Source organism: Ruditapes philippinarum, unplaced genomic scaffold, assembly GCF_026571515.1.
Source record: "Ruditapes philippinarum isolate M1 unplaced genomic scaffold, ASM2657151v2 ctg9755_1_1_1_1, whole genome shotgun sequence".
NCBI classification, from domain to species: domain Eukaryota; kingdom Metazoa; phylum Mollusca; class Bivalvia; order Venerida; family Veneridae; genus Ruditapes; species Ruditapes philippinarum.
In genome coordinates, this window is record NW_026852854.1 from 19,490 (window position 1) to 43,329 (window position 23,840).

Consider the following 23,840-nt stretch of genomic DNA (forward strand, 5'->3'; position numbering starts at 1 on the left):
CCATTCCGGAAGCCTCCATCTTGTTTTTCTGTGATGTCATAAGCATGTGACTTCGAAACTCCGCCTCCTCCAGGAAAGGGATGTCATAAAGTGATTACCGTATTTTTCTGTTACTCGCAAATAGCTCCAATTTATACTCAGACTTTAACAACATTGTGTAAAGAGAAGTATAAATAGTTTAACCGAATATTCTTAGCAGTTATCATTCCAGAGACTCGTTAATAATGGAAATAAAAGCTTATTTATTTAAAAGAAACCATATATTCGGATATAGTTCTGGCTTCCAAAACTTTATAAGCCGCTTTTTAACATTTTTGTTTTTCATCAGATGCGGCATATTCACGTCATGTCATATATATAAACGGGTACGCTGAAGACCTTAAGCTAATTCGGATAGAGTTAGGTTTAACTATTTATTAAAATATTCAAAACTGCATTTTTATAGTTGTGAAAGACATGGGTCTTAAACATATCATCAATGTGCGTAAAATGTTTTACTTATTGCAGTCGATTTATTACTGGGGCTTTTTTATTACTGATAACACCTTGGCTTGTGCCGAATGAAACAGAATACAAAATACTAATCAAAGACACCCCCCTCTCGAACATCGCGCCATAGACATCCCTGTGTTATAGGTTATTCACAGCAACTACAGATTATTATAACTTATCCTATATATGGACTATATACCATTCGAACAACCTTAGTTTAACTAATTGTACTAGTATGCGATGAGATATTGTGATATTTTGTGTATATGGTCAACAGGTCTAGGTTTTTCATGATTTTTATGCAATTTCCATATTAAAATTTATGGATAGTCTAGAAATTTAAAGATTTTTCAGTCCATAAATTTACAGATATGCAATGTTAAATTTGCTGTTTTTAGTTTTATACTAAAATTCTCGGCTTAAAACAAGTTATTATAATGATTGGTTAATGGTTAGGTAATGACATAATTTTTATCTTTGTATGATGACTTTGAAATTTTTGTTATAAGTAAAAATTGAAAGTCATCAAATTATTCTGAATCTTACCATACTGTTACATTTAATCATATAATCAGTAATCTTATTCTTTTTAACCTTCGGTTTTTGAATTTTAATACAACTTTAAGTTGTCAACTTATACTATTTTCGTATTTAATGTCTATAAATTGACAGATAAAAAAATCTATAGAAATTGAAGATGGTCCATAAATTTACTGACTGTCCGTAAATATCATGAAATTCTTGACCTTGACCTGGTTAATATCTCCCCTCTACAACATTAATAAGTACCTTTTCTCCAGGATTTTAGCACAAGTTTTGAACCATCTGAAATCATAATTTATGTTTAGGTAAATATTTCATGATACATTTACAGATTATCCATTTCTACATAAATTTCATGTTTATTTATGAAAATATACATAACATAATGATTTGGATAGAAAAGTAAACATATATGTATATTATATTATGCATGTACATGTATATAATTGTTGTCATTTCACTTGATGGGGGATGGGAAGACAGTTTTACAAAATCTGCCTTGAGTTTACAAATTAACGACTGTGCAGTTACCAGGCCTCCAAAAGTTAAAAATCTTCAAAAAAAAACAACATTTTTTTTAAAATTAACCAGCATATCTTCTGGTATTGAAAAAGATATCAAATTTATTTGATAATTGATTCATTGAATAGAGCATATTTAACACAGACATCATATTTCTATACAGTTTCAAAATGGATGAACAATCAGACAACAAAAAAGCTCACAGGAAAAAGTTGTCAGGACCTAAAGCTGAAAGGAAGAAGTCCAAGCAAGGCCCTGGAATTGATCAAAACTTGACCGCTCAGCAGAGAAACCCAAGAGCTTTTTCTATACAGCATGCCAACAAGGCATTGAAAACTGTTCAAAGGTAAAATATAGCGACAACAACAAACACTACATTATATGTATTGATGTAGTTTAAGGACTTGTATAATTATAAACAGTAATATAATACCCCCATACTGCTTCAATAATATGATGTCTATGTTACTTGTGTAAGACTAGACTTGCCAGCGTATTGTTACATGTTTTTCAGTAGACTGAAATTATATTTTGATAACTTCACAATGAAAAAACAAAATATAATTTTCACAGTGCCAGGACTATATCTGAATAATAATTATTATGAATAAAAAAAGTATATCGTAACTAAGTGGAAATATTGTCAGAAATACTCTGCGTTGTGGGTAAAACGTGCTTGATACCAGAAGCTTATGAATACCTTCACATATCATTTAAAACTTTATTAAAAGTTGTTAAATTTTACAGAATTTTTTTTCAAAAAGATCAATGTGACATCATGTTTTGGTGATAACCAAAAATGAGGGTGCACGTCTTTATGTGTCAAAAATTAGTAATTACGACTTAAAACCCCTTAGAAATACACAAAAAAAAGTAAATTTGTTTGTTTTCTATGTAAAATCAAATTATGTTTTATAGCTACTCTTGAAAATATTACATCTGACGTTCTCACTCACTTTGAATATATTTCAATATTACATGCTATATCAACAAATATCCTCTTTATCTTTCTGTAGATACCATAATTTTGGCTGCCAGTGTTTTGCAATTAGGCCCTATTATTTCTTAGATTAAACTTTCCAAGAGACCTTGCACAATTGAAAGAATTATAAGTGTTAGAAATGTGAAGAGTAAGAACAGGCCTAAAGTATTTTTCCATAAAAATAAGCAATCTAAAGTTCACTTATTCAAAGGCTTATGATTATGATGTACATGTATGTAACTTTAAGGCAATTTTAAGTTATTATCTCTGAAATTTTGATTATAAATTGATAATATATGTAAATCATTTTAATTTATTTTCTCCTTGGTCTGAAAATATATGTGATATAACATTTAGATTATATGCATCTTGCTATGTTATAATATTGTTAGTCAGTGTGAAGGTAAAGGCTATTTATAATATGTTATTAAAAATATGATTTTGGATCACTTCGAATATGCTTAAAAATAGTCAAGCATAGAGAAGTTTTGCTTTATTTTGAAATAAATCCTATTTTGAGTATCTTTATTGTTGCAGACTGTTTGTTGAGTAAATAAATTTAAAAACAAAAAGCAGAAATTGGTTACAGAGGAAATAAAAAAAATTGATTATTATTTTATTTTTATCTTTTTATTTTGAAAGGACACAAGATTTAAAGACAAAGAAACAGCATATACCAGTTGTTGACCGGACCCCATTAGAACCTCCCCCGATCATAGTCGGTGTAGTAGGGCCTCCTAAAGTTGGTAAAACTACATTACTGAAATGTGTGGTGAAAAACTTCACTAAACAACGTCTTACTAAAATACAAGGACCAGTAACAGTTGTTTCAGGTGACTATTATAATTGAGCCGCGTCATGACAAAACCAACATATTGGGTTTGCGACCAGCATGGAGCCAGACCAGCCTGCGCATCCGTGCAGTCTGATCAGGATCTATGTTGTTCACTTACCAACTCTATTACAAGTAGAGAAACTGATCCGGGCAGGCTGTTCTGGATCCATGCTGGTCGCAAACCCATTATGTTGGTTTTGTCGTGACACGGCTCATATGTTATTTCTGTTATATTTCTATGACTTTATGTAAGTGAAATACATGTATTATTTTGTAAAAGGAAATTAATGCTTATCAAAAAATAGAAATATTGTGTGTGAGATATAACCAGTATAACTCACTTTTTATAAAAGAGACTTCAAATAGATATATCAATTATTTTGAATCAAGGTTTACACCCAATCATAATTGATTTTTCTACATGTTTTGACTGTTTGATGTCTTGTGAAATACTTTATAAGTGCCAACCTCACAAAGCTTTTACAAAATAAATCTTGCCAATAGACCGCTTTTTAGATGAATATTGGACTTTGATAGTTACTATGAATCGCACAACAAGTTTGCGTGCTTGAACACATTTGAATGATTTCTTTTGGATATACTATACAGAATTAAGTAAAACTAATCTTGAGGCTTGTTTATATATTACAGGAAAACAGAGACGTTTGACAATTATAGAATGTAATAATGACATTAGTGCTATGATTGATATTGCTAAAGTGGCGGACTTGGTAACTGATTCTTATTTTACTGTAGACTTCTTTTATGTTCTAGTTAATTTGTTGTCGGAATTTTAAATCTGACCAGTACCCTTAAGGTGACATGGCAACTTGCCAGCTTTACTGCCGGAGGAAGGTCACTGGTGTATTTTTTTTGCCAGACACAAGCGGGCACTTGGCTAGAAACCACTAACAAAACATCTGGATACTCTTGCTTTTGTATTTTGTATTTCAAAATAATATTGATAAAGATGATGACAGGTATTTTTTCCTCTAAGGTAGTTTTATTCAGTATGTGCTATAGATTAATCTACCTCCAGTCAAATTTGAGGCACAGGACACTGTGCTAATATACTTACACTAATTACTGTTAGGTGCTTCAGTTACAGCATTCAGTACCATAATTTACATTTATAGGTAATTTTCACTTCCATCTAATTTATAACCTTTTAATTATATATAAGAATGGGCATAAATGAAGATAAAATAATTATGTCACATAATAAAGTTGTCTACATTGTATTATACTCAATATTTCCAATTTACGGGCAACATTTTAAAAATTTAATATACGATTGGATAGGTCTTACTGCTGGTGGATGCAAGTTTTGGTTTTGAGATGGAAACGTTTGAATTTTTAAACATCTGTCAAGTTCATGGATTTCCGAGAATTATGGGAGTGTTGACACATCTGGACTCGTTTAAGGACAGTAAGAAGTTGCGGAAGACAAAGAAGAGGCTTAAACATAGGTTCTGGACGGAAGTGTATCAGGTATAAAATGTTACACAGGGGCGGCAAAATCAATTGCCCTTATTGTCCAGGTTGTCCCACAGCCTGTACGAGCAAGTGAAAATTTTCAAGGATTCACTATATGAATATCATATGGACAAGTTATGACATGCTTCAGATAAAAACTGACAAGTAAGTAAAAATAAAAATTTGCCAGCCATGTTGTGCATGATGATCTATCTATAAAGCTGTGTAACCGTGTTCTGACAGACGACTGTTATCATCAAAATATCCTCTTCAATTTTATCATAACATTTTAAGAATCTCCCTAATAACTGTTTTACAGAAGGTATTACATGTATATTGAGAGAAGAAAAAAACCATAAAAATCAAGCATTATCCCCAATTGAGTGTTTTTTAACCTATCTAAAGCCTTTTTTAACAGGAACATTTCTTTTATCGTAAAAAATATGAAACAAATTTTAGGACTTGCAACTGTCAACACAACTTCCTTAATTAAAAATTATGCAACACAATATTTGAAAATACCATCATGTTGTACAAATTGGCCTCTGTATTATGGGTAAACAATTAAGATTATGAGAGTATCATAGAAAAACATTGAACTTTAATTTCAAATTTCTGTATAAACCCTAGTTCAGTTAGAACTGTATGTAAAGCATCAGTATACAGTGAAAGTTTGGGTTTTGAGGCATGAATGCAGGTTTTATCAACAATTCTCCTAGTTCTAACTATCCTCAGTTTCATATAATTTATGTGATGAAAGGTCATGGAAATGTGTTTCAGTCCACAGTTCCTAAGGTTACCTGTCTTCAATCTGTTTAAAATCAAATTCTTAATTAACCAATGATAACAGTGGATGGGGAAAAAACATCATTAGAACTTAATTTTAAATTTTACCCTGCTGACCAAGTTGCTTTGAAATTTAACTGTCCATTGATAATTAAAAGGATTTATTGATATCAAAATTTATGGCATGACAAAGGGAAGTAATTATTGGTGCTTAATGTTTTATTTAATCATTATCTATTCAGGGAGCAAAGTTGTTTTACTTGTCTGGTATGGTAAATGGAGAATACCAAAAGACAGAAGTTCACAATCTGTGTAGGTTTATATCTGTGATGAAATTCCGACCTTTGACCTGGAGAACAACTCATCCATATATTCTGGCTGACAGGTGAATACAATTGAGCCGCGTCACGACAAAACCAACATTGTGCGTTTGCGACCAGCATGGATCCAGACCAGCCTGCGCATCCGCGCAGTCTGATCAGGATCCATGCTGTTCGCTTACAAACCCTATAGCAAGTAGAAAAACTGATAGCGAACAGCATGGATCCTGATCAGACTGCGCGGATACGCAGGCTGGTCTGGATCCATGCTGGTCGCAAACGCACTATGTTGGTTTTGTCATGACGCTGCCCAATTTATTTGGAAGTAATATTAGTCACACACGTACAGTACATTTTGGTGTCTTTCAAGCTTAACTTGTAACAGTGGAGAAAGACTACAGCTGTTCCATTGTGCATTTTAATGTGGAAATGGACATATTAAAGTTAATAGAATGATCTACCTTCTACAAGTTAGCCTTATAACATTCTCACATCAAAGCATTTAACACCAATGGGTAAAGTCTAACTAAGGATGGTCAGAATTAGGTGATAAGAAGTTAGCAACCTGAAATTAAACTTTTATTTGGATATATGTGTCAATGTTTCACTGGTAGACTTCCTTTTTGACTGCTATTATGTCATAAAGCTTTTATGTTTAAGTGAAAAGTCTGAAAAGTACATGACTAAAAGGCATTTTAACAAACAATGAATTTTCTTTACAGGATAGTATAATATTTTTTCTGTACTTCAGAATGGAAGATATATCTGATCCTGAGACAGTACGTCAGTTTAGTAAAACAGATCGCAACATATCTCTGTACGGGTACTTGCACGGCACACACATGAAGAACAACGTCAATGTTCACATTCCCGGCTGTGGAGATTTCTCTATACATGATTTACAATTCTTGTCTGATCCATGTCCGACACCAGAGAAACAGAAGAAACGATCTCTAAGTCAGAAAGATAGACTGATTTATGCACCAATGTCTGGTGTTGGTGGTATCGTGTATGATAAGGATGCCGTTTATATTGACCTTGGTGGAAGTCATTCGCATACAGATGCTCAGAGGGTGGGTAGAATTTACTGATTCCTTCCTTCTTTATAGGCACATTTTGCCTCAGAAACAAACGTTAAATATATCAGATAAAGGGTGTATTGAAACCAATTCTGGCATAGGTTCGATATTTAAATACCAAGTAAAAATGGTGTAAAAAGATAATAAAATAATTATACAACCTATAAATACAATACAAATAAAAACAAAATACAATCAAACAACAATATATACACAATCAACACGGAATAAGAATTCAATAAGTATCATAATCTTGATATGATTTCTTACCACAGTGATTGTACCATAATATATCAATGTAAATTGAAATAAGTAAACCCAATTAATCTTTGTAAATATTAATCAAATAAATGTAATGTATTAATTTATAAGAGAATGACTGTAAGAATGAGCGTGGCGGGAAAAGCAAACAGTGTGCAGAAGTTAGAAAAAAATATTTTTTAAGAACCATGAATTTCTTACCACATATAACACACACAACAGATAAAAGTGGACAAATACTACACAGAAATGATGCATATTTTAATACCAGATTTTGTGTTTTATGTATGTTATAACATGTAAATAATTGAATATTTTTCTTCTTTTGGTCTATTTCCAGTTCTTAATTCTTCAATGAAAAAAAGCTTTCAAGCAAATTATACTAAGATACCTGCATATGTTTAAAACAATTAAATGATGCAAACCTTGGGCCAGAAAGTAGAAAATTGTTTGTAAAAAAAAATATTGAAATGTTCAGTTATAACAAATTTCAAAATTTAAATCTTGTTTTTGATTGGACAGGATGAAGATGCTCCCCAACCAATGAATGAGCTTGTTTCATCAATGATGTCTCTTAACAACCCATTGGATAAGAAAATGACAACATCAGAGGTTTCACTATTTTCTGGTGGAATTAAAAGCTCAGAAATGATCATTGATGATGATGAAGATGATGATGATGATGATTATAGGTATGGATGATATTTTTGATTTTTTTTTATCAGTGAAACCTATCATTAAATATCAAGTAATTTATGATGAAAGAAAGGTCATTTGCCTTGTCACAATTAATAAAAGCTTATACATGTACATGTTAGAAATGATTTGTCAGAGTATTATTAAATTTTCGTCTCTTTCTTAGTTGGTATGACTTTGTATGTTAAAAAGGTTAATGACCAATTACTCTACCACCAATCGGCTTTTGGTCCTCAAATTTCACAGGTGTCAGGGTTAAAAGTCAAAGTTACGAACAATTTTGGGTCAAGGGTTAAAGGTCAAGGTCACACTTTGACCTTTTATGCTTAAACTGTTGCCAAGCAAAATTGCATGAAACTGTGCACATTCTAACGAGTGAAATATGCATGTTTTTCAAACATCTGTTGTTAAAATTGACTGTGGTAGTGAATCTCAGTATAAAAGTTGACAGAAATGTTCTCTTGAATACGTGTGCACTATCCTTTTGGCAACACTTTCATGTTTTATGATTATGATATCATTTAACAACTTGTCAATGTCTTAAATGATTTTGATTTCAGTCATTTAAAATTAAGAAGCCATAGATGACCTTACATAACATTTCTGTAACAGATTTGATATTGAATTTTCTAAATGCTTTCATTGACAGTGGTGGAAGGCAGTTTGAAACTGTAGAGACTGATGGCAGAGTCAGGAGAAGAGCTGTGTTTGATACACATGTAGACAAGATGAAATCTAATGATGATGAATTTAAAGATGATGATGATGATGACAGTGATGATGATGATGAAAGAGATGATGATGACAATGGTGGAGATTATGATATAGATGAAGATAATGATGATATCAGTGATGATGATGATGAAGATGATGATGATGATGAAGAAGATTCTGAAGAAGAGAGTGATGCTAGTAAAGTGAAGAAGAAACAGATTAGAAAGGTAATTGTCATCAAAAGCTGCAAAATATTGGTTTCCAGTTAAATTTAAACATCTTTGTTTTGGTAACACCACTATAAGTAACAAGGGATTCATTTTGTATTCTCTATAAACACAACAGACGCCAGGGTTCAAGTGAGAATGCGTTTATTCTTCATATAGACGTTACATATTACATAATCCTAAAATGTAGTATATGCTTTGTATAGAAGATATTGAATCAGTGTAAGTTCAGTACTGAAGTTAAATAAAATAGTATGATAAGAGCCTCTGAACTTTTTTACTCATCCAAGCCTGAATGTTAAACTTAACTGGGTTAAGTTTTTTTGGTGCAAGTTTGTATTTCCAAAACTGCTGAAAGGAATCAGTTGAAATTACACACACTTAATTTAGAGAATAATAGGAGGTCACGGTCTTAGGTCTATTACCGTATAAGTGGTTTTTTCTGCGGGCTCCAAATTCTGCGGTTTTTCCAAATTTTGGCATGTTTTTATTTCTGCGGACTTTATTTCTGCGGGACATTCTTTGGACAAAACGTGATTTCAATTCTGCGGCTCATTTTATTAAAGTCTAAGTCACATTACTCTACGTATTTTATTTGCATGTACATATTCGCATTAAAATTATGTTCATCATCGTTACCGCAAAATTATATAGTAATTGCAAACAATTATATTGTTTGCTTGCAAACAAATATAATGCGCAACAATAGACAGTATGCATCTTTTGTTCAGCGTGAAATGACGTGTGAAAAATATACCCCGGTAGTATCTTTAATAAAATTGATAGAAGTTAATCGTAAATCAGACAACAATTAATGTATACGACGATTATTTAGCGGTATAAGGGTTAAAATGGTTTTAATGATTTAGTGGTAAACAAACCTTTTAGCGTACAGGCAAACACTATGATGTTTAAATATCTTTATTCATAAATTGGCATAATTAACAATAGGTACATTCTTACAAGCACATATTACATGCTTAGCCGAAAGCAATTTTAAATCACTCGATGACCAGCTAACCGTACTAATCCGTTAGTCGTTATTACTTTAGAGGAAACGGGTCATCATGTGGGACACATATTGTTAAAAAAAAAAAAAAAAACATGGAGAAATATTCTGCGGTTTTTATTTCTGCGGTGCTGAGATTGACCGCAGAAAACGCAGAAATAAAGTCACCGCAGAAAAAAACACTTATACGGTACTATCATGTGAAGTTTGACAGAATAATGACCCTTTTTCAACTAAGAAAATTCTACATTATCCAGGCTCTTGTTTAACTATCAAGCACTGAGAATAATTAAACATGCTATCCTAGCTGTCAGCTCTTGTTTAAGAGTTGAAAAAACATTATGTAAATATGAAACATTTTGCTATGAAATTAAACATGTAAATCTGTCTATATCTGATCATAAGTTTTATTTTCAGGGCAATATCTCTGAGGAACCAAGTCTTGCCTTTGATGACTCTGATTCAGATGAAGGAGAAGAGGATGATCAAACTGTAAAAAAGTTGAAAAAATCAGATAATTCTGATGATGAAGATGATGTTGATAATGATGACAGTTGTAATAAGTGTGAAAAAAATCAGAGTGTAAATAGAAACAATAAAAATGGCAGCTCTCTATTGGTTAATAGTGAACTGAAAAGTGTAAAGAAAAGTAAATTGAATAATATAACAAATTCCAAAAGAATTGCTAGTATGGAGGCAGTGCAGAATATTGATGATACTTTGACTAGTAAAACTGGTAATGATAAATTGACTAGTAAAAATAAACAGGAAGCAAATACAAGTAGAATTGACTCTGATAGTTCAGATGAAGGTGATTCTAGTGACAGTGATATTATATCTTTTAAACCTACTAGAGAAAAATCAAGTCCTGTAAAAGGAACAGAAGTTAAACCAAGCAAAACTGAAGGAGATGATAAACAGAAAGATACATCTGATAATGTAAAAGGTGGGAAATCATTATCACAGAAACTGCTGACATTGTCCGAGACAGATTACTTTATGTTGAATGCTAAGAAGAAGATTGAGGATTCACTGGAGGAAAAGGAACCTGAGAAAACTGTAAATAATGATGTCAGTGATGGAGATGAAGTGAGTGAGGATGAGGAAGATGGATCAGAGATGGACGATGAAGATGAGGAGGAAGGTAATAAAAAGGATTTTTATCTACAACCAAATTACACAGAATCTAGAATGTGAGATGTATAGGATGGACATAAACTTTTTAATTGTTCATCTAAATTCTTTTTTACATAATTATTTTTGTGTCGCCTCTACGGAGTAGTGGCAACATATAGGGATCACTTCTCCGTCGTCTGTCCGTCTGTCTGTCCGTCCGTCCGTCCGTCACAAAACTTGTCCGGACTACTCCTCATAAACTACTGGTGCAATTTCATCCAAACTTTACAGGAATGATCAGTATCAAGTCTAGTTGTGCATATTGTCAGCATTTTCCGGTTCAATGATTTTTGTCAGAGTTATGGCTCTTTAATAATTTTTAATTTTAAAGTTTGTCCGGACTACTGCTCTTATACCACTAATGCAATTTCAATGAAACTTTACAGGATTGATCTGTAGCTCAAGTCCTTGCGTATATTGCAAGGGTTTTCCGGTTGAATGATTTTTGGCCGAGTTATGGCCCTTTGATAAAAAGGTTTCTTTTTCTGTGTGTTGCCAGATACACAAAAGCTTGTCCGGACTACTCCTCATAAACTACAGGTGCAATTCCATCCAAACTTTACAGGAATGATCAGTACCAAGTCTAGTTGTGCATATTGTCAGCATTTTCCGGTTCAATGATTTTTATATGCCCGAAAGGGCATATTATGTTATACCCCCTGGCGTCTGTCCGTCCGTCCGTCTGTTAGCAATTTGGTTTCCGGAGCATAACTTGAGTTCCATTTGACCCACAATGTTCAAACTTCATAGGATGATTGTCCATATTGGGTAGAAGATCCCTATTGATTTTGGGGTCAAAAGGTCAAAGGTCAAGGTCACTATAACCTTGATACTGAAAACAGTTTCTGTCCGTTAGCAATTTGTCCGTTAGCAATTTGGTTTCCGGAGTAAACTTAAGTTCCATTTGGCCCACAATGTTCAAACTTCATAGGATGATTGTCCATATTAGGTAGAAGATCCCTATTGATTTTAGGGTCAAAAGGTCAAAGGTCAAGGTCACAATTACCTTGATACTGAAAACAGTTTCCGTCCGTTAGCAATTTGGTTTCCGGAGCATAACTTACTTTCCATTTGGCCCACAAAGTTCAAACTTCATAGGATGATTGTCCATGTTGGGTAGAAGACCCCTATTGATTTTGGGGTCAAAAGGTCAAAGGTCAAGGTCACTATTACCTTAAAACTGAAAACAGTTTCCGGAGCATAACTTAAGTTCTATTTGACCCACAATGTTCAAACTTCATAGGATGATTGTCCATATTGGGTAGAAGACCCCTATTGATTTTGGGGTCAAAAGGTCAAGGTCACTATTACCTTGATACTGAAAACAGTTTCCGTCCGTTAGCAATTTGTCCGTTAGCAATTTGGTTTCCGGAGCATAACTTAAGTTCCGTTTGGCCCACAATGTTCAAACTTCATAGGAGGATTGTCCATATTGGGTAGAAGACCCCTATTGATTTTGGGGTCAAAAGGTCAAAGGCCAAGGTCACTATTACCTTAAAACTAAAAACAGTTTCCGGAGCATAACTTAAGTTCCATTTGACCCACAATGTTCAAACTTCATAGGATGATTGTCCATATTGGGTACAAGACCCCTATTGATTTTGGGGTCAAAAGGTCAAAGGTCACTATTACCTTGATACTGAAAACAGTTTTTCGTCGGTTAGCAATTTGTCCGTTAGCAATTTGGTTTCCGGAGCATAACTTAAGTTCCATTTGGCCCACAATGTTCAAACTTCATAGGATGATTGTCCATATTGGGTAGAAGACCCCTATTGATTTTGGGGTCATAAGGGCAAAGGTCAAGGTCACTTTTACCTTGATACTGAAAACAGTTTCCGAAGCATAACTTAAGTTCCATTTGACCAAAAATGTTCAAACTTCATTGGATGATTGTCCATATTGGGTGGAAGACCCCTATTGATTTTGGGGTCAAAAGGTCAAAGGTCACCTTAAAATTGAAAACAGTTTCCGGAGCATAACTGAAGTTCCATTTGGCCCACAATATTCAAACTCCTTAGGATGATTGTCCATATAAGGTAGAAGACCCCTATTGATTTTAGGGTCACAAGGTCAAAGGTTAAGGTCATTATTAATAACTTAAGTATTAATCAACCTACATCTGTAAAATTTTATAGGATGAACAGCTAATTCCCATGTCTTACAAATGCTTCATCCTTAATAAAAAAAACACTTTCGGGCATATAATGCTCCGCCTAGCGGTGCTCTTGTTGTTTGAGTTATGGCCCTTTGATAATTTTTAGCTCGACTTTTCTATGAAAAGGGGAGCTATCCTACTCGCCCCGGCGTCGGCGTCGGCGTCGGCGTTGGCGTTGGCGTCACACCTTGGTTAAGTTTTTCGTACCACCCCACTTTATTTCAGAAGTATTACAAGTATGGCTTTGAAACTTACCATACTTGTTCACCATCATAACCTCCATCTACAGACAAGAGTACATAACTCTGTCAAGGTTTTTGACAGAATTATGGCCCTTTTTTGACTTAGAAAGTGTATTGAGCTTGGTTAAGTTTTTTGTACCACCTCACTTTATTTCAAAACCATTGGAGGTATTGCTTTGAAACTGACCATACTTGTTTACCATCACGACCTTCATCAACAGACAAGAGGACATAACTCTGTCAAGGTTTTTGACAGAATTATGCCCCTTTTTGACTTAGAAAATACATTGAATATGGGTAAAATCCACTTATTGCCTTAACCCTTTGAGATATTGCTTTGAAACTTTTAATGCTATTTCACATCATTACCCCCATCTGTACGCAAGAGAAGGTAACTCTGTCAAGGATTTGTTTTAAAAATTAAGGCCTTTTATCGACTTAGAATCTTGGTTAAGTTTTTAGTACGCAGTCCACTTTTTGACTGAACTGTTTGAGATATTAATTTGAAAGTTGGAATACTTGTTTACAATCATGATTCCCAAACATGTCCAGGAGAAGGTAATTCTGTCAAAGATTTTATTTGAATTATGGCCCTTAACTGTCAATGTTTTGTATTATAGGCAAGCACTAAAAAACTTAAAAAATCTAAAAAAATTCATTCCTATCCACTTGTTCACTTTACCATAAATTATGTCATATAAACATTGCTGTAATATTCAAGGGTATCAAACAACTAGTTCACTTTAAAAATACAGAGATTCTTGTATTGCCTTTTACTGCAAAAACTTTTTTTATTGGCAAGCAATAAAAAAGTCGAGCGCGCTGTCTTACGGACAGCTCTTGTTATTTTTAAAGTTTGTCCAGACTACTTCTGTTACACCACTAATGCAATTTCAATGAAACTTTACAGGATTGATCTGTAGCTAAGTCCTTGCGCATATTGCACGAGTTTTCCGGTTGAACGATTTTTGGCTGAGTTATGGCCCTTTGATAAAAAGGTGTTTTTTTTCTGTGTTTGCCAGATACGCAAAAGCTTGTCCGGACTACTCCTCATAAACTACTGGTGCAATTTTATCCAAACTTTGCAGGAATGATCAGTACCAAGTCTAGTTGTGCACTGTCTGTCCGTCTGTCACAAAATTTGTCCCAACATGAAATTGGCCATCATGAGGCGACACATGTGATTACTGATCGCTCTTGTCATTAAAAATCTTCTTCAAATTTCTTATTATTAGTTACCTTGTCCGCAAAATTTGTTTCTTTCAATATGAAATTTTGTATGATTAATCTTCAGGGATATATTTTAAACCTTAAAAGATAATTACAAAAAATATATATTCATTTGAAAATTTCCCATCTCCAACAACCTCTAATGCTGCTAACATTGATTGTCATGTGGAAATGACTCTTTATGTCATGGCTGAGTGGTTAACTGGTCTGACTTGAAATCCAAGGATTGTTGGCCAGGTATATGAATATGAATGTCCGCGGGAAGCGTTTTTTATGCCCCCACAAAGTGGGAGCATATAGCGTTGTACTTGTCCATCCGTATGTCTGTCCGTATGTCCCCAAATCTTGTGAACGCAACTCCTCTTAAACCGGATGGCAGATTTTGCTTAAACTTCTAGGGATGAATAACCTTAATGTGTAGATGGCAGCAAAGGAAGGAATTTTCGCTTTGACCAAATTTAACAGAATTAGGGCCCTTTGTTGATTTTTTCACTATATACTATGTAGAAATTTTGTGAACGCAACTCCTCTTAAATCGGATGGCAGATTTTGCTTAAACTTCCAGGGATGAGCAATCTTAATGTGTAGATGGTAGTAAAGGAAGAAATTTTCGCTGTGATCAAATTTAACAGAATTAGGGCCCTTTGTTGATTTTTTCACTATATACTATGTAGAAATTTTGTGAACGCAACTCCTCTTAAACCGGATGGCAGATTTTGCTTAAACTTCCAGGGATAAACAACCTTAATGTATAGATGATAGTAAAGGAAGGAATTTTTGCTGCGACCAAATTTAACAGAATTATGGCCCTTTGTTGATTTTTAGTTTTCAACTTGTGGCACATGTAGTCCAAAAAATATTTGACCTAGAGTCATAAGATTGACAGAACAGTGGCGTGTGGGGGCATCCTAGTTTCCATTGGAAGAGCTTTAACACTCATTGCTTAGTACTGGTTGGTTTCAGGAACGGATTTGAGAATGTTTCAATATGTTTATAGCTTCCAACACAATCAAACTAAGATAAATTTGTATAAACTAAATGACTCAAATATCTTGCCATTCGTGAAGCAGACAAGCCAAAATGTCTTGACAGATGAGTTCAATAGGGAGAGCATTGGATTTTTAATATTGGGTCGCTGGTTCGATCCTCGAAATTTCTCAGCCTCAGTTCATCTCAGACATAGGGTCTAATGATGGTTTGTCTCTCACCTCTGATTCAAAAACCAAGGTAGATTAGTTGTCAGACTCTTTTGGAGAAAATGGTAATCGCTGGTCAGTTATTCAAAAAAGCCAGTTTGGATGAATAGACTGCTGAGATGTGACCAATAATGTTTTGAAATTTGCATAAAATGTAGATAAACAATAAACAAACAAGATAAAGACTGTTTCCTTTTATTTGTACAATACATTATTTTACTTACCTTATATTTGTTAGACGGATCATTTCGCTGGAAGCATGATTTGGCATCCCAAGCAGCAGCAAACTTCAGACAAAGACAAGCTGGTAGAATTAACTACAGAAAACTTATATATGGCAAAGGTAATCTAATTTTCATGAAAAATATTTTCTCTATAGTTGTTATTAATCTAAACTTTAGCGTAAGCTACAAGTGTTAAGTGTAAAAAAATGTTTGTGTCAAAGACAATGTCATTATTTGTAAGTGTCAGTGAATTTGATCAAACACTTCAACAAAAATCAAGATGTCTCCCATGTCTGCCTTTTGGAAAAAATCTTTCCACAGTGAATTGGTGGAAACAAGGAAGGTGTCTTTTATTCATTATGATTAATGAATAGGTTAACATAAATTAAAATAAGAAATAATTAGAATCAAATTACGAGCTTATTATGTGCACGTAAAAATTCTACCATTAGTTTTAGAAGGGAGATTGTACTTTATTTAGAAAATGAAAGTTAACTTAATGTTTAAACGGCTGGAACAATCCATCATGCATATAAAATTACCAGTAACTCGCTTGGTTTTCTGGGCTGGTAGTGAATGGGGTTTATAGACCATTAATACTTAGCAAGTAAGGGTGCTGTGTAAAAACCATGTCTGATGTCATTTTCCCCTCTACTGTATTACTGTCAATAATGAATGAAAGTTTAGTAGAATACAGGTACATTTTGGAAGTTAGGAATAGAATAATTAATATATACAAAGAAACTGTTGTTAGGTAAATCTCAGACTGTATGTGATATACATGAATATACTGTAACAGTTAAACTTGTGCTACATTGTAAGCCATTAAAACAAGGAAATGTTATTTTTAAAGTAAGTTAATAGGAGATTGAATGAAACCAGTTGATATTTTTATGATTATTATATTAATAGATGAGGAGGAAGCTGTTGGTGATGAGGGAGGTGATGATGAAGACCAGGATGAGATTGGAGGGCTTTTTAAGGTGTTGAAACAGAAGAGCGAGGCACAGGCTGTCGACAGGATAGCTGTTAACAGCACAGATTGTTCTAAATGCTTGAAAAATACACTAATACAGTTAGAAGTGGATAAGGTATATAATTTTTCTTTTCTAAATGACATTACTTCTTTCTTCAAAGACATATGCTCTTGTTACATGTAGACAAAAAGGCAGATCTTCTTTATATAAATTTATAAAATTCTTCATCTTGATGAAGAATTATTGAATAGTCGAAAACTAGTAGATCTAGAAAGTATGTGAATTTAGATTGTTAAATTTATTTTGGTTACCGATGTGTTATCCCTATTCCTTGTTTATTTCCATGTCATTTACTTCAAACAACTGATGATTATAATCCTATAATTGAGCGGCGTCATGACAAAACCAACATCCATGACAAAACAAAAGCATGACAAACCTGCATTAACGCAGTCTGATCAGGATCCATGCTGTTCACTATCAGTTTCTCTATTCGTAATAGAGTTTGTAAGCAAACAGCATGGATCCTGATCAGACTGCGGGGACGTGCAGGCTGGTCTGGATCCATGCTGGTCGCAACACACTATGTTGGTTTTGTCAATACGCGGCTCATATAATCTTACAGATACAGGAATTGATAGCAGACTGTTTTGTTACTGGTAAATGGGATGAAAATAAAGATGCTGAGGCGTTGTTGCAAAAAGATGGTAAATACTTTATGAATTCCTTATTTATGGAAGAAATGACCAGATAGAGCTATTATTCCTTTAAAATCGAACAAAACTAGGCCTAAACAAAACACATGAAATTTATTGACTTAGATACATAGTAATGATTTCCTTTTTTCTTTACATCATGAGAAGCAGAAATTTTACATCACATCTGATGTAATGCATACATTCAAGTCAAGGTTTTGTCACAAGTATGTTTGGAAAGTCATCATACATTGAACAAATAAGATATGTATATGTGAATAAAATGAAACCAAAAAAATATGAAAAATTTCCAATTGGACACAGGACTCTTAGTTTCATGGATTATGTACCATGACATAGTCAAGTAAAATAATTTTTCAACCTTGCATTTAAACTTCAAGTGGATAGTTATAGATTTGGAATCAAAACTTTTGCAAGGTGATTGATTTGTTACCTGTTATAAAGCAAGTGGCAACATTATTCATAATAGGAAACTTTCCAGCCAGTTCAAGTTTTGATGCTGACTCTGTTGTGTGTTTTTTAACAACATTGAAATTCCAGTCCTTCTCTATTTAGCTGGAAATCTGCTGTGCATATTGTTAATTTTTACAGTGTAAATGTAACAGAATATCCATTATTTTTACATACGCAAATGTCATATTTAACACCTACTGTAGGAGTTTGTCATATCTTCATGTCTGTTTAGTTTAATACATGTGCCTTTAGGTATAGTCTGATTTTATTGACCTGTCAATTATGAATACATTATAGCACTCATTTAAATATTCGATCCCACTTCGGTTGTGTCCGTTTATTTTACGAGAATTAATATGGAACATATAAATAACGTTTGGATAACTCCCACTAGCTTAATAAAGGTTCTCGTAACATCCGCAATAGCGCAGTCGGTTTAGTGATTACCTAATGCATGAGAGGTCCGAGGTTCGATCCCTTTTTTCGACATTCTTTTTAGACTTATTCTTTCTTTATTTTTAAGAAATTTTTTATTTAATAGTCAAGCGCCTGCAAAATTTTCTACACGGATATGAAACACCTAAGAAACACTGAATTGTCACATTTTGTATTGTATTTTACGGTACTGAAATTGCATTTATTGATTTTAATCCGACTAAATTTTCAGAATTAATTCTATTACAACAAACAGTTATAATATAACAATGTTATATACAAAAGTATAGTATTTACAAAAAAGTGCAAAACATATTAAAAACGGAACAACCATAACTTCAAAAATGTTGAAAATAGTTATGAATAAGAAAAAAACCTGGACATACTCTGTCTCGATCTTACAACACGTTGGACATTCAGATAAAATATACCCGTACCCTATTGCGCTATAACGGTCAGTGTAACTTTTTCATCGAAACTAGATAAGTTAAATCACATCTTACTGCGTACCTCTCACGGAATTTACCGAACATATATCGAATATTAATATATTCTGTGCATTGACCGTATAATCAGTATGGAATTGACAGGTTAATAAAGTCTAACAATACATAGCCATGTGACTTTAACATATATATACATATAAATTTAAAAGAAGTTAAATTAACATTCAAAATGGCTGTTTCAAATTCTCAGTTTGTAAAATCATCTTTATTTAAGATGAGTTGTATGGAGACTTTGAAGATCTTGAGACAGGTGAAATGCACAAAGGAAAGAAAGAAGACAATGATGATGATGATAATGATAGTCCTGATGATGATGATGATGATGATATAGGTTCTGATGGGGAGAGAAAGAAACAACCAGAAGGTAATGTAATATAAATGTCTGTATTTGTAGCCTTCATATTGGGGGCTTATTACATAAATGGAAAACTTGTAACTTTTTTTTCTAAGTAGTTAATTTTGTCATCTTAAATGACTAGTATATATTTAAATCATTGGTATAGTAATGGAGTTTATATATTCTTCTGAATCTTACTCATGACCACTTTTTATGAAAAATATTTCAAAAGTTGGACATAGTTACAAAATGTTACAACTTTTTATGAAAAATATTTTAGAATTAAAACACGAGTACCAAATTGTAGACGTCCACCAATGCTACTAGCAAAATGGCCTCACAGTACAATCATGTCATATCCTAACAATTTTAACAGTCATGTACAACAACATTTTATCGCCTTGTTATCAAAGCAGATATAATAACGAGGCTATCATGTTATCTGTTAGATGAGCAAAAGTTTCACAAAAAATACAAGAGTAACTGCTTTTTGTATGCAGAGTTAAAAAAGAAAAAGGCAGACATGACCGCAGAGGAGAGACGTGCGGAGAAGAAACGTAAACTGAAGGAAATGTTTGACACCCAGTATGATATGAAGGGAGATACAGAATTCTATGATAATTGGAAAGAAGAGCTTGATCAACAGGCCAAAGTATGTACACTTGTAGATAATGTTTATTATTAACAAATCAGGGGCAAATCATTATTTTTCTTCTTCATGGGGATAACGTTGTATGAAAAATTTTGGGCTTTTTGTTTTATGATGATATCAAAATTTATCTATTTATCTTTTTAATTTCTGTGAATATCTAAATTAAATAGTTCAAATTATTAGTATGGTCGCCCTCTAATCAAATAGTTAAGGCCTTAATTTCAAACCAATTGCCCTTCACTGCTGTGTATTTGAATCATGCTAGGGACTTTGGATTCTTTCATGTGAGGAAGCTATCCAGTTAACCACTGGTAATGTCAGTGGTTGTATTTAGGGGCCCCTTGTACCTGAAATAATGCATGAATAAGCCACTGAAGTCTGCCAATACCAGTAAAGCTGGAAAGTTGCCATATGACCTTAACACGGTTGGCACAACCTAAAATCTAAACAAGAGTATTAGTATGCTTTTAAAAAACCTACAATAAATTAATATTGTTTGTACAACAGATGAATCGTGCAGTGTTTGAGGACATGGATGATGAGTTGAGGGTTCAGTATGAAGGCTTCAGACCAGGCATGTATGTGAGGGTAGAGATCCACGGGGTGCCGAGTGAGTTTGTCACCAACTTTGATCCAACATATCCTGTCATTCTTGGAGGATTGCTTAGTGTAGAAAACAATGTTGGATATGTGCAGGTTAGTTGGTGATGAAGGAATCACCTGATATTTACACTTTATTTATAGGAAAATATATTGTAGAAAATATGTACAAGAAAATATTGTTCGAAGATGAAATATTTTTAATAATTTCTTTTAAGTTGACCTTGTTGAGAATTTCATATTATAAAGGGAATTTGCATATTTTAGTCAAAGATAATTTCTTCTGCAAACTCTTGGCTTATCATTTGATGAATGTAGAGGCAATTTGATTTTAGATTTATGTGTTTCAGTGTTTTGTATTCAAATGTGTTGCCATGAATTATGTGATGTATTTTACAGGCAAGACTGAAAAAGCACAGATGGCATAAGAAAATATTAAAGACGAAAAACCCTTTAATTATCTCGCTAGGTTGGCGGAGATTTCAGTCTATACCACTATATTCTATACAAGATCATAATATGAGAAATAGATTACTGAAATACACACCTGAACATCTACACTGTAATGCTTCCTTCTGGGGTAAGTTTGCTTTCTGTTAGTAACTTGAAATATGTCTCTTAATTACATGAAAAATAAAAATAAGATTTAAATTATTCATATTTGCAGTGTAAGTTTATTATACATGTAGTATGTTTGTAACTGTTTTTTAAAAAACATTTTCAGTTTTAAATATGCCAAACTTGGATAAAATCTTTCAAAAACATGGGTGCTAGCATTACTTGGAATCATTTCATCTGTTACATTCTTGATGTATGCATTCTCTTTTTGTAAATAATGTACAAAAACTGCTGCATAATAAACAAATTTCCCAGCTTATTTCATAATTGACATATTCCGCAGTTAAAATATTTGTAAATGTAAATAGTGATAACTAAAGAACGCTTAGGCCTAGGAACTTCAAACTTGGTATGATGAATGTTAATATACAGTGTTTTATTGGTATCATAAGTAAATGTACTATTTAACTTTTATGTTTTGTAGGTCCTATAACCCCACAGGGTACTGGTTTGTTAGCTGTAGAAAGTGTTGCAAATGTTACAGTAAGAATTTTTGTAAAATTTTTTAGATGTTATAAATAAATTTCTCATAGTTCATAAAGTGTAATGCAGAATTATGTAAATATCATAATTTGATGACCATTTACATTTTTCTGTGGCAATTTACTTTTTCAATAGTTCATATTTTGCAATAGTTTGTTGATTGGCAATTAACAAAGGAGTCATTCATTTACTATTTTATATAATTAACCCTTGCCATGTTAATTATCTTGAATGGGCTTGGATATCTTTGAGTCTGGATGGACACAACCTTTCTTATTTTTTTGAGGAAATTTCAAAATAAGTACGTACTGACTCAATAGCGAACATTGAAGTGCCGGCTGATTTTGGTCAGCACTGGTCACATGGGTAGAATCATTTGCTGCCAGCTGGCCAAAATGTTAACTATAGTAATATTAGTGTTTTAGGTGTATGATTGAATTGTTTACATTTTTTGCAGGCTGATTTCCCGTATAGCTGGAACGGGTGTATTTTAGAGTTTGAAAAGTCCACAAGTTTTTAAAAAAATTTAAAAATTCGGGAACCCTCAAAAGAATAAACAAAACACTTTTACCCAGGTAAAAGGATTTGATAAAATAAAAAATTTTCCGTTTATTTGTTTTTTGTTTTTAAGGATTTTTCACGCAGATTTTTAAAAAATTTTCTTAGGGTAGTCTTACTGTAATGCTTTCTCAAAATATGAAAAAATACTAACATCGGCAAATATCGTAATAAATTGGTCATTTCCAGAATGTTATTTTTCACAATCTTCGGTATTCAATAAATTTTAACAATTTATAACTTGAATTTAGTACATAGCGATAAAGAGTGACTGATTGTAAATAATCTAATGCCCAAAATTTTGAAAAATAATGTTCCGCAAAACCGATTTGCTACGACATTGGCTGGTGTTAGAATTTTTTTTGGCGTGAAAACATTACACTAAGACAACTTTAAATTTTGATTGCCCAAATGGGTACTTTCTATTTTGTTAATTTTTCTCTGTCAAAAATTTTATAGTACACTTACATTTTATTTGATTACATGTCACCTGTCATAAATAATCACTTTTTTATGGTCTATACATAATGTCTGGGTTACCCAGGTTATGTTTAACTATTTCCTTCAGTATTCTGCTTGACTAATATAATTATTAACAGAGTTATGCATCATGCCATATGTATATTTAATATTCTTACTTTCACCTTTTTGTGACAGGGTATGTTCAATTCTGCACTTGAAGTAGCTAAGTTTGAGGGAGCAAGTGTTCGTACTGTCAGTGGGGTCAGAGGTCAGATCAAGAAAGCTGCAAAACACCTGAAGGGCATTTAGAGCTACGTTTTTGAAGATAAAATTTTACTAAGTTGGTATGTGGATTTTCCCTATGGTAAATCAGTATTTGAGCCCGGCATCACGACAAAACCAACATAATGGGTTTTGCGGCCAGCATGGGATCCAGACCAGCTGCGCATCCGCACAGTCTGATCAGGATCCATGCTGTTTGTTATCAGTTTCTCTATTTGTTGTAGGCTTTCTCTATTTGTTGTAGGGTTTGTAAGCGAACAGCATGGATCCTGATCAGACTGCGCGGATGCGCAGGCTGGTCTGGATCCATGCTGGTCGCAAACACACTATGTTGGTTTTGTCATAATGCAGCTCATTTATTATGAAGTTTATGATTTAGCTTGTAATTATTTCAGTTCTGTTATGTAAGTAAAGGTGAGAGAAACAACTGTTTGGTGTTCTAGTTGTATTGTATAATTGATGGTAGAACAAATAATTACTATGCTACATGAAAGTTTTTGTAATCTAGAATAATGCAGGCTTCGGCTTTTAATACGTCCTTGTACTTCGGTAGATGTTTAATACAGGAACAAGTTTTATAAGGGCCCATTAATTCA

General features: G+C 33.2%; 1 protein-coding gene across 1 annotated transcript; it reads left to right on the forward strand.

Moving 5' to 3' along the window:
- Nucleotides 1-102: 102 nt before the first annotated feature.
- Nucleotides 103-23,271, forward strand: LOC132726339 (ribosome biogenesis protein BMS1 homolog). Its single transcript, XM_060711654.1, has 19 exons — nucleotides 103-167; nucleotides 1,721-1,903; nucleotides 3,182-3,372; nucleotides 4,026-4,105; nucleotides 4,677-4,865; nucleotides 5,879-6,021; nucleotides 6,708-7,029; nucleotides 7,819-7,988; nucleotides 8,642-8,933; nucleotides 10,360-11,086; nucleotides 16,180-16,284; nucleotides 17,078-17,256; nucleotides 17,768-17,849; nucleotides 19,467-19,616; nucleotides 20,090-20,241; nucleotides 20,749-20,937; nucleotides 21,241-21,421; nucleotides 21,884-21,942; nucleotides 23,158-23,271. The coding sequence occupies exons 2-19, from the start codon at nucleotides 1,728-1,730 to the stop codon at nucleotides 23,269-23,271; spliced, it is 3,501 nt and encodes a 1,166-aa protein (XP_060567637.1). The 5' UTR covers nucleotides 103-167; nucleotides 1,721-1,727.
- The last annotated feature ends 569 nt before the right edge of the window (nucleotides 23,272-23,840 follow it).

What these genes read in the sequence shown, in the direction of transcription:
- LOC132726339 (XM_060711654.1), top strand. Translation starts at nt 1,728, where the DNA reads ATGGATGAACAATCAGACAACAAAAAAGCTCACAGGAAAAAGTTGTCA. An exon ending in GCATTGAAAACTGTTCAAAG is followed by an intron (nt 1,904 to 3,181) that starts GTAAAATATAGC and finishes TTATTTTGAAAG; the next exon opens with GACACAAGATTTAAAGACAA. An exon ending in ACAATGTTGGATATGTGCAG is followed by an intron (nt 20,938 to 21,240) that starts GTTAGTTGGTGA and finishes TGTATTTTACAG; the next exon opens with GCAAGACTGAAAAAGCACAG.